The following is a 12,502-nucleotide window of genomic DNA, read 5'->3' as shown; positions in this document are numbered from 1 at the left end:
GTTAGAAATAGAAATGATAAGAAAACATGGAAAGACAAAAGATCCCTATAACCATATGATACCAACATGGTATACATGTATACCAACATAGTATATCATTGCTCCGGGATATTGCTACCACTACCTGTGACTAAACTAATGTACCAAAACATTAAAAGATGCAACAAAAGTATGAGAAAATTAAAAGTATAAGTAGCAATAAAATTATAAGTAGAAGAAAATATCCCTATTACCATATGATGCCAACATGGTATACATGTATACCAATATAGTATATCATTACTCTGGGATATTACTACAACTACCTGTGACTCAAACACTGTACCAAAACATTAAAAATTCAATAAAGTATGAGAAAATTAAAAGTATAAGTAGCAATAAAAGTATAAGTAGCAGAAAAGATCCATATTACCATATGATATCAATATGGTATACATGTATACCAACAGAGTATATCATTGCTCTGGGATATTACTACAACTAACTATGACTAAACTATTGTACCAAAATATTAAAAGATGCAATAAAAGTATGAGAAAATTACTTGCTCGCGTTGCAAGCTAAACATTCGCAAAGCAACTCGCTCATTATGTATTTGACCTTTGACTACCCAATTCAGAATTCGTGGAAATTTGTTTCCTATATGATCAGTAAAGTGACCATCCAAACTTGGGCAGCATTCGTATAACCAAATCTATAAAGCCAACGGGAAGCCACCGAGTCTATAAAAAGAAGGCTTATCTTGAAACTTGTTGGAATACGAGTCGATTGTAACGTTATAAATATCGATACCCCAGAGATAATTATTAAAATCACTGCACTCAACCAATTCAATGTAAAACCATAAAATAACCTTTGGTTTGAGCAGAGAAAGTAAGAAGTTGTTCACAAAATAAAGAACTGCTATCTTCAGCGCATCATCATTTGTCTCCTATTTCTTCTTTGTAAAACAGTCTACTAGTTGGGTCAATATCACAGAAGCAGTCCCAAAATATTTTAAAATCAGCCTATTCTCTTGTATGCTCTCTATACTTGTATTACCCTTACATTTCAGTCCAGTAACGAGTGCAAATTCACTCAAACTAAAGCGCAACCTAGAATCACTCACTATAAATCGCATCTCATTTTTTACCTCATGATGTACTTCTCTAATAAGTAAATGGTGCACAACCCAAATCTGCACAATAACTGGTGGCAGATCCAAAACATATCCAAAGTATATTTTCTTAAACATCCGAAGTTGCTTCTTTTCAAAATTCTCTTTCAACAGACGAATGACATTGCAGTTGGTATCCAATCTACCTTTGGTTTATAATCTATGTCCATAGGCACAAGAAAATCCCAACACTGCAAAACATGTTCATATAAATAATTTCAGAAATAGAATTCACTTAAAAATGCAACTAAAACAACAAAAAATGTTACAACTACCATATGATACTAACATGGCGTATAACTATACTAACATGGTATACAGTTCTACTGGCTAATTTTCAGCAACTATAAATGACTATACTACTATTACATAACAGACATGTATAAAAAGAAAAATCAAAAAGGTATGCAGTCATAAAGTATTTTTAAGATATTGTACGATACTACTATTATTAAAGAAAAAACAAACAGTGTATCAATTAAATGAAGCCAATACAGTCAAAAAATGATCCAAAAACATATAATACTAATATACCAATATAGTATATAGCTATACTAACAGGGTATATAGTTGTACGGGATTGTTCCAACAACTGCCTATAACTATAAAAACTATTACATAACACACATATTCTATGTCCATAGGCATAAGGAAATCTCAACAATGCAAAACACGATCATATAAATAATTTCAGAAATAGAATTCACTTAAAAATACAGTTAAAACAATCAAAAAATATTACAACTACCATACGATATCAATATGACATATAATTATACCAACAAGTTATACAGTTCTACTGGTTAATTCTCGCCAACTATATATGACTATTCTACTATTACATAACACACATGCATAAAGAGAAAAATAAAAAAATAGTGTACCACATATTAATATAATAAAGTATTTTAAGATATTGTACTATACTACTATTATTAAAGAAAAAACAGTTAATACAACAAAAACGGTATGATACCAATATAGTATATAGTTATACCAACATGATATATAGTTGTATGGGGTCGTTCCCGCAACTGAGGTTCCAACAAACATATGATACCAATATATTATATAGTTATACCAACAGGATATACAGTTGTACGGGGTCGTTCCCAGTTCCCACAACTGACTATAACTATAATATAATACAAAAGCATATCAGGAAATCAAAAAATAACAATGTACTATATGTTCAAAAGCACATATACTAATTTTAAGAAAATTACCTTCTTGGGTGCCACACCAATATTTTTCTTCTTTACTTGAGAACCATCGCTACAATCAACATCGACTAGTTGAGTCTCTGTGTCAGGCACAGATTTACATCGGCTTCCCCTAACTCGGAATCCTCAACAACTTTAGCTTTTTCCTTATCATTCACCGCAACACCTGCTATGACTGATTCAGAATTTATTTCGGGTAATCACTGGTAGGGAGTTCCATCGACTGATGAAGCATCAATATTGTTGCCTTTTTCACCCACTAATTTTACATTTTCAGTTGTGTTTTCAACCCGACTACTGCTAGAGTTAGGACTAAACACAGACGGAGAATCGGAAAATAATGAAAAACAAGGATCGGACATGGCTGAGGCAACTGATTCAGCAACTACTTGGGTTGAAAAATGATGTTGTGCATGACGCCACCATCTACGCGCACAATGCTTCCGACCCATAGTGAAAAAAATAAACCACAAATATTGATTCACAAAAGTATAAAGAAAAATACAAAACTTCTATGATTTTGAAAATCCACTTTTACTAAAACGTACTTTCACATCCAAAAATTTCTCCCAGAAATTACTATTAGATAAAGAGATAGAACGAAATCTGAAGAAAAAATTCAAAAGTCGAATCACTAAATGTTGGGTGAAATAAGGTTTCTTATGGTTTGGCTATGGAGGTTTTGAAACTAACTATATCGCGTTAACGAAGACAAATTAACAGAGGCATTAAATGACGGTGGGTATAAAAATCCGCTAATTGCATGGGTTGCTGGGTGAAATAGCTTGGGCCGGGTATGAAAATCCGCTAATGGGTGGGCCACGTAAATAATCTGGGCCGTATGGGTAGGAAAAGCAAATAGTTTGGGCATGGGTATTAAAGGGTAAATACTTTGGGATTAATAGGTATAAAGTGAGATTTTCTCTAAAAAAAAATAAGTTGGGATTCCCTAACTTGTTGCTTTTAGCTTGTTTGGGCTTAAAAACTATTTTTAAAGTTACCAAACACTCAAACCAGCTAAAAAGTACTTTAAAACTGATTAGACCATCTTTTAAGCGAATCCAAACACCCTCAAAATCAGTTGAATACTTGCAACTTTTGCACTGTTAGTAAATATAATTTAAAATCATTGCTCATTATACAATACACAAATGCATCTTTAGAAAACAGGGCATCTAGCTTTTCTCTCCCTAAAATCCGTGGCGAGCTCGCATTATGCAAACATGCTTTCTTGTTTCTCATAATTCTGTAAGGTAAATTCTTTTTGAACCCAACGGTCAAATAAAGTTGAAGGCAACCACTACACAGCTGGCTCACAATGTTAATTTTTAAAAGTTTCTTCTTTTTTTCTCCTCTTTTTTTGGTTGGAGGTATCCTTTTTCACCACCAACCCTAACCTTAACACTCAAATTGTTTCACTTTACAAATAGCACTCCCAATTCCTGCATTCTTGATTTGGAGGTTCTGATCTTACAAACTTAAAACATAAAATGTTTCTGGCAATACGCCTTCGATATTTGCTAAAGAAATGCTCTTTATATATCTACGGGAATGGATACATTTCCAGAACTTGTACAATGAACTATATAAATAGAAAATTAAAAACAAAAGAAAAAAAGATTACATGACAGTCTCAGACAAACTCCTAGATGGCCTTTATAGTAGTAGATTACATTGGTTTTGGCCAAAAACAAAAATCTAGGGTTCTGCCTGCTATAAGCTAATATCGTTATTAAGGGGGTGAACTGTCCTCGTCGGAGGAACTATGCTGCCTTATTGCAGTCAACCCGCCAATGGCTGGTTGTAGAGTTGGATTTACTGGAACTGGAAACTTGTGGGCAGAACTAACTATTGTATGTTCATTTATCATCCCAACTTCCTTGCAAACGCGATCAAGAACCATTAGGAAGTCTCTCACCACCATAAAGATTCTAAAAGGGTGAGCCTCTTCTCTGGCTGAATTTCCGTGGAAGTATTCAGTTATTTCTTTCACCAATGACATGGCGACACTTTCTAGGGCTTGGAGCCTTATGATCTCCTCCTCTGCCATTTTCATAAACCTTCTCATGGACTCGGAAAATTCTTCTATGCTGCTGTCCTTCAATCCAACTGCTTCAATTGATCGGACAACTTCAGCAATGTTTCCAATCCCTTTAGAAAGCTTTAAGACCTCACTATGAAGCACTTCTGAATCCATTGCAGCAGCCTTCTTAACATTTATAACCTCTGAACTAAGGTTTGAAACAACTTGGAGGCCAAGCTTCCGGCACTTAGCATCATCACTAATGGTCGACTGTTGATCTTGATTTCCACCAGAGAGACGAGCTCCTTCACTTCTTATGATCTCCTGTACCACAAAATGCAAGAGGGATGTTTTCCCATCAGCTCCCTTCACATCTGCAAGCTTTAGCAGTGTATCCAGTTTGAACGCATGTGCATCACCGCGATTTGTCCCAACATTCATGCGGTTACCAGTCTTCAGCACTGCTTCCAGAAGCTTTAAGAACATTCTATTACTTCTCAGCTCTTCACAAGAAGCCTGTCGAGTAGCAAAGCTTATAAGGATTACAATTTCCAAGAAGACTTCTCATAAAAACTTAAGAAAAGACTTCCCAGTCTGCTATTGGTTTGTGTGAGCTTATAATAAACATAGTATGAATACTTGACTTGGTTCAATTAGCATGCAATTCCATAGCTCAAGAGAGAAGTACATGATTAGTTTATCACAAGTTCCAACAGTCCAAGTTAAAATACATAATTATTCCCTAGTCCAACAATTAGATGTCCTATCATACTGATGCATAGGCACTTCCTTCCAAAATCACAGATGCTATTTTTGAGTCTCATTAATCATAGGTACCAGCATCTTTTCTTATTGGCTTGTTATACATCAATACTTTAAAAAAACCTCTCTTCTGTCAAATCAAAACTCAGAATTGTTTGGTGATTTTTAGAGAACTCAATATACAACTAGAAGCAAAACATGACTTGAAATAATTACCTCTAGAGTTTCAAATGACTTTTTGAGGTAGTCAACCTCAGAATCAAAATTTGAAATGTACAGCATAGCATCTACCCTTTTGAATGCAAAAGGTATATCAAGCACTGCTTTGAGAAACTTCTCAGCTGGCCCAAGCTTAAATGGAGAATCATCTTTATACTCTTTCAGCTTGCGTTCTTCTTCTTTCGATGGAGCCATCTTCAATAAACTCTCAAGAAGCTCAGTCCCTAGGGCATCAGCATTTCCTGAAAAAAGAATGTACTTCATTTCTAAATCCGAAAACATTATATATTCTAGATATGCTTGCACCCTAAAAGGAGAATTAGAAAAAGGATCATCTTATTGAAGGTAAAGAGCAACAATAAGCAGAAAACCCGAAATGTAGAGCTGTGGACATGGTTTGGGAACAGACACACCAATATGCTTTACCAGAACTAAATAAGGTGAGATGCTATATCCTAATTAGAATTAATACCCTGAAATCCAGGGAGCAAATGCCAAATTACCCTTTGAACACCTATAAACTAGTCACGTATATTGTGAATGTCTACACTATGTTCATTTATACTAGTAACATCAATGCAGGTAAATGGTTTAATACCAGAAGCACATATGAACTGAATGATAATTCAGCAGCAAGTAAAAGATCTTTTCTGTAGCACGAGAGCGATCAAGCAACAATAAACTGGCATTTCTATCATCCGAGTCATTTTTCAATTATAATTTATAAGTCAAAAAAAAAAATAGAGTAGAAGAATACCTTCTAAAAGTGCTTCGCATACTTCCTCAACAGTTACATTTAGTGCCCTAAGCTGAATTGAAATGTTCTGTGACTTCTTTGGGTCAAGTACCCTATTCTCTTGACTCTGCGAGGGAAGAACAGAGCGTCTAGTTGTTTCTTTTGGATTTGAAGTTGGAGTCTTCACAACAAACAAGGTTTCTATCATCTCTTCATCCAATCTGCAAATAATCAGCTATATTTAATTACCCAACAAAAAGATGAGGAGCATTTAAACATTAGTGCAACAACAAGAGTTTAGATTATCCTTACTTAAATGAACTTGATTTGAGTTGATCCCACACCGTTTCTCGATCAGAACTTGCTCTTACTTTATCCCAATGCAAAGTCTTTAACTTTGGTTTAGGAGTTTCCTCGTTTTCTATTTTCTGCTCATTCTTCTCAATGGGTTCCGAATTAGAAGGCAACTGATCCATTGGAGAAATCAATACTGGACTTTCAAGTGCTATAGGCCTTAAAGGAGTTACAAGAACTGGAGGCTTAGATGGTGGCTTTGAAGTTGGTGGTGTTGGAGTTTTTGGACTATCCCAATTTTTACATGGTGGTGGCGGAGGCGGAGGCGGTACACTAGCCGGAATACTAATCGAAAGAGGCGGTGAGGGCGGTGGTGGTGGGGCAACGAAAAATGGCTCAATCTGCTGTATCTGATTGGCGATTCTCGCCGGAGATTCAAGATTCTGATCCCAAACATTGAAACTTCGGGGCGAAGAGTCAATGCTTCTGCTTGAATATCTCTCCGGTGATGATGAACTGGGAGGAGATGGTGAATCAGATTCATTCCCCATGACCAATATCGGCACAAAATTTGCTCGCGGCGGAAGCGGAGGCGGAGGCGGAGGGGGTGGAGGAGAATATTGAGGTGGTGGAGCAGTATGAATAGCGACCAGTTCCGGTGACTTAGGCATTAAGCTTTTCGGACTAAAACTCACCGGCGGCGAAATGCTCAGCGATACAGACCGAACCGGTGAACCCGAACCGGAACTGGAAGACGAGTACGAAGAAGAAGGTGAGCTGGACCTGGAACCACCACCAAAATTCTCCACCTCAACGGCGGCAAATGCCCTACGTGACGCCGATCCAGTTCCGATCGAACTTTCTCTGCCGTCCAAAGATCCTCTTGGAGAGTAAAACTCCTCATCTTCTTCAGTTCTACCCGATATTACATCTGCATTATTATTATTATTATTCCCATAATTTTGACTCAAATTCCGTCCAAGTAACGGCGGCAATGGATGGATCTCCGGCGAATCCATTTTTCTCGAAGCTGGGACACTAGTCACGTTGCCGCTACGACGACGTTGCGGAGGGTTGTGGGGCCCATCAATTCCACCATGTGAACTGACCATAGTACCCAAGTAGAGAAACTCCGAACTGGTCTGCGATGGTCTTTGTAGCTTAGGAATATGACTGCGGTTACCACCACTGCTGTTATTACCATTATTACTATTACCATTAGAATAATTGAAGTGAGTGCTGCTATTAGATCTCTGGGTTTTAGCATCACTAGTAGAAGCAGCTTGATTTCTTCGCTTGCGGCTGTGCAAGAATAGAGCGAGTGAGAGAACAAGGACAGCAGCGACAACGCAGATGATAGCGGTGGCGATGAGTTTGGAGGAAAGGGGTTTGGATTTGGCGGAATGGGGAAGGATAAGAGAAGATACATTAGCAGGGAAAGAAGCAAAAGCAGAAGGGGAAGGTGGGGGGGGAGGAGAAGGGAAAGAGGGGAAAAAGGGAGTATTATTGTTATTGTTATTGTTATTGTTATTAGGAGTAGTAGAAGAGTCAAAAGGGTATTTGGGAGTAGTAGTACTAGTCGGTGATGGTGCAGAAGGAGTAGGGGGTGAAGAAGATGGCGGTTGTGAATCTACCGGAAAAAATGGTTGGTGGAGAATAGGGCGGTTTTGGGCGGAGACAGTGGCTGAGAAGAGGAGGAGAAAGATGAAGAAGAAGGAGGATAACATGGCGGTGGTGGGTGTGGGGAAGAAAGGGAGAGGGGAGAAGAGAGAGAGAGAGAGAGGAGTAAATGTAGCTAATTAGCTAAGAGGAATTGGAAGCATTGTGAGGAGAGAAAGAAAGAGAAAAGTGGAGATCTGCATCAGTCAGCACAGCAGCATCTGCTGCATGGATTCGGAGTAGTAATTGAGAGTGTGAAAAGGTAGAAACGGAGAGAGAGAGAGAGTGTGTGTGTGTGTGTGAAAGAGAAAATGATGATTAAGGGAGTAATTAGAGAGAAATGAGTGGAGCAGTACGTGCGTGGCTGCATCCAGCTAATATTCTGCTACTCATTTTCCGCACTCAAACAACGCCTATTGTAAATAGTAAATACTGCTGCTTTCTTTTCAATTTGTCAGGAGAGTATGATGTCATTTAAGGTATTGATCTCATTACAAGATTATTTTATACAAGTAATATTAATAGTAAAGGATGTTTGACTAGGCTACATTTATCTGTTCCTTAAATGCTGTGATTAGTTATATGCCTTCTGTTTAAGGTGGGATTTTGAAGGGGAAAAAAGAGTAATGAAGCCTATTTAGTTTCCTATAGTGATAAATATTTAATATTTGGACCAAATTTTTTACCTAAAGTACGAGATAAAAACACCGGAAGAAATATTTATTTGTTTAAACAGAAGTATTTTTTATCTACATGTTGCTAACTCGTGTATTATGATTTCAAGCATAAAATAATACATAATTTTTCTATAACTTAAATGCTAGTTTTAGTTAATATATCCAACAAAATATTACATTAGTTATGCATGGATTATATTTTCTTATATGATAAATCGAATGTTGTAATTAAGTATAGTTGTATAATATGCCGAAACTACCTTTATGTTATTCCAACAACTATTTTATTTTTATAAGACGGCATTTGATTTACATGAAATTTAAAATCTAAATTAATTTTTATATTATAGTAGTGATAATTGATAAAAATATAAAAGTAATGGTTGAAAAATTAAGTTGCGAAACACATTCAATTAGAATCTAAATTTGAATAATTAAGTGAATTTCGAATTTTTAAAGGCTGCAAAAGATAGGTGCAATTATTTGTTAATACAATTTTGTCAACTATTTTAGAAAATTAATTGCAACAGAGAATTGAAAGGATTCTAAGAACTGAAGCAGTAGTTTAACGACTATAATTCCATATTGTACGGGTTATTAACAGTCCCCTTAAGAAAAGATTATAATAAGAAGAAAGGTTAGTTTCAAACACGTCTAATCACGTTTCACATGCACTAATTTTTTTTGTGGTTTATGATATTGTGTTTATTTCTCTTATTTCGATTTCATTGTGATAATTCTATTAACTTATTTTTATTAATGAAAAAATTTATCATGTGCATGATTTACCCTAACGTAGTCTTTTATTCAAGTAATTTTATACATATTTTCTTAATTAACAAATTCACTTGAAATTCCTTCCTATCCTGCAAACATTGCTTTCGTTCCATGTTCTTCTTCTTTGTGGGAACCAGTGGAAGATTTGTTTTCTAGCTCCTTGTAAACAAGTTACTGTATTGTATTTACACATCAAATAAGCCCATTTGTTAAATCAAAGAGCTTTACAAATGTTTAAATCAATAAACCTATACAACATGTTCTTGTAGTAAACCAAAATAGAATTAAGTGAAGTAATTCGTTTATCTTGAAAGACAGGAAATCTTCTCTGTGCCTATACTTTAACTGGCTTTTCTTTTCCGGCAACATCTCTCCCAAGTTTGATGGGGAAAATTGAATTCCCAAAAGAGGAAGCCGATGGATTTAGGGTTTCAATTTTTAGAGACCTTGTTAAAAAAAGATATATTTAGCAGGGTAAAGTAATATCATAAACAACAAGGGAGGTAAGTGTGACACTTAAAAGATGCAGTGAAAAATTATAGTAAAAAAGAAGTTAAAATTCTTAATTTTAAAAATAAGTCTCATCTGTAACATTTTGGTAATAAGAGTATTGAATTGAGAATAATTCTTTTTACATGGATGCTATATAAGAGAATGCAAATTTATTATTTTAGTTGGGACAGATTCAATTCATTTTCCGTTGTGTTTAGTTTGCGATCAAAAAATCTTTGTTATCTAATTCAAGAACAAAGTAAATACTTACATTTTACGTGATACACTTTTCTTTCATAATAAATGATAATCACTCCGTTCCAATTTATGTGAACATGTTTGACTGGGCACAAAGTTTAAGAAAAAATAAAACTTTTGGAATTTATGGTCCTAAACAATTCAAAAAGGGGGCTAGAATATTTGTGTGGTTATAAAAGTTTCTCATTAAGGTAGAAATGTTAGTTTAAATAAAATTATTTCCAAATTTTGAAAGGGGTCATTCTTTTTGGAATGTACCAAAAAGAAAATAGGTTCACATAAACTGAAACGGAGGTAGTACTTTTTTATATTTTGAAATAATTTAACTTAAATTTTTTTATCTTTAATTATATATTTTAAGGAAACTAAAATATTATCACATATTTAAGTTCATAATTTTTTAATTTTTTTTATACATACATAAAATGGGGCGAAGGGAGTGCTAACCTAGTTAAGCAGTCACATCTACTCACGGACGAGCCAACTCTTAGATTATCAAATTTCTATGATGTATTCGGTTTATCATCAAGAGTATCTCAAGGAATATACGGAGCACGCCAAAGAAAAACAAAAGTTCTTGGGATCAATTTTGTTATAGAAATTAAATTCTGGACTAGAATTACAAACCAAGTCTTGTTTTTCACTTTTCCTAGAGACGCGCCTACCTTTAAGTTGTTAATCTTTAGGGTTATTAATTGTGACAATTTAGTCAAACAAATTAGTCCTACTATTACATTTTCTTGTTGTTGGTGGCCCCCTACTACCTAGGCCACTCTTCCACCTTATTTTGCCAAATTATCAGTATGTACTTTGTCACACTGCTTTTCCGGTGAATAATTGACAATTTCAAATTTTCAATATTGTGTGTTTATGTTAAGCGAATCAGTTTTGAAATATATATTAATGGTAGGCTAGAAGCTCGTATTTTAGTTCTATTTTATACTTTAATTACTATACTTTACGTGTGTTTGAGCTTAAATGATAGTGAATTGTACTTATTACATGTTTTATGCCTTGCAAGAAGTTGATTCCGAGTTAAAACGATAATTTGGAACTGAATTGAACAAATTGGAGCTTTGAAATCTGAGTAAAAGCCCAAGAAATTAAACTGGAATTGCGTTCGAGAGTCGAGGACCAAATATGGATGTCAAAAAGTAGAAGAGAAAATTACTCTGAGAAAAAAGCACTACCGCGTCGCATGGTGCGACGTGAGGCACGACAAGCCTGAGCATTTTCCCAAAGTATTTTCATTTTTCATCTTGGAAAAGATAGTTTCGTTTGGACCCACTTCTATACGGTATAAATACACCAATATACATTTTTGAAGGGACTTTTGACCTACGAAAGATTTGAGAAGTAACTAAAGCAAGGAAACACAAGAATTTATCAAGATTTCAACCAACAATCGGTGCAATAGGGAGTCTGTATCGAATCACTAGCATTGATGTTTTCTATGTCTTTAAACCTTCTTGAGATGAATTTTTTCATTGTTATGGAGTAATTTTCTTTAGGGCGTTGACAGATATGGTATATTGAAAACTTGATTAGGGATTCGATTCTTGACAATTGTTTGAATTAATTGATGGAGCTTTAAATCGTATTGTGAAGTTATTTATTATTTTGCTTAATTGAAAGAGGAGCTTTATATTGAATTTCTTTACATCTTATGATCTAGTTTAAATTCGTGATTCAACTTGGTAATCAAAAGAGCCTCTTGAATTACTAATCGAGCTAGAAAATAGGAAAATATTCGTGAGAAGTTACCCATTAGATTAAACCATCATTTTTTTCGTTACAATTGTTCACTATGCTTCAATTGGATTAATTACTGAATTTAACGTTTAATCGAAGGAGGAACATTAACTTTGAGCGTAAATCTAATTATCTGGTAAAATCGTCGGAATCAACAGTGTTATAGAATGACTAATTCAAGAATTGGATCCCGAGTCAATTATCTTGTACATGTCTAGTCAATTATCCTTATTTCTCTAACTGATATCTCTTTGTTGCTCAACTGTTGTCTTTCGTGATCAATTGATAATTGCTAAATTTGTAATAGTTAATCGTAGTTGATAATTATTCAATCAAGTGTTAATTTTTCTGGATAGTAAATACCTAAAGATTATTCGAACACTGTTAAATTCAATCTCTATGGAGACGATAATTTAATTATATTATCTTTGACTAGCGAGCGATAACTTTGTGTTGTATTTTGCACTCGTCAAA

The 12,502-nt window shown here is 34.9% G+C and overlaps 1 protein-coding gene across 1 annotated transcript; it reads right to left on the bottom strand.

Moving 5' to 3' along the window:
• Nucleotides 1–3,895: 3,895 nt before the first annotated feature.
• Nucleotides 3,896–8,476, bottom strand: LOC107818114 (formin-like protein 1). Its single transcript, XM_016644052.2, has 4 exons — nucleotides 6,432–8,476; nucleotides 6,141–6,340; nucleotides 5,381–5,625; nucleotides 3,896–4,918 (listed from the first exon to the last, which is right to left on the bottom strand). The coding sequence occupies exons 1-4, from the start codon at nucleotides 8,138–8,140 to the stop codon at nucleotides 4,112–4,114; spliced, it is 2,961 nt and encodes a 986-aa protein (XP_016499538.2). The 5' UTR covers nucleotides 8,141–8,476; the 3' UTR covers nucleotides 3,896–4,111.
• Nucleotides 8,477–12,502: the final 4,026 nt, after the last annotated feature.

This window comes from Nicotiana tabacum, chromosome 19 (genome assembly GCF_000715075.1).
Source record: "Nicotiana tabacum cultivar K326 chromosome 19, ASM71507v2, whole genome shotgun sequence".
Taxonomy (NCBI): domain Eukaryota; kingdom Viridiplantae; phylum Streptophyta; class Magnoliopsida; order Solanales; family Solanaceae; genus Nicotiana; species Nicotiana tabacum.
The sequence above is the reverse complement of the archived record's forward strand: the minus strand, read 5'-3'. Positions and strand labels throughout refer to the sequence as shown.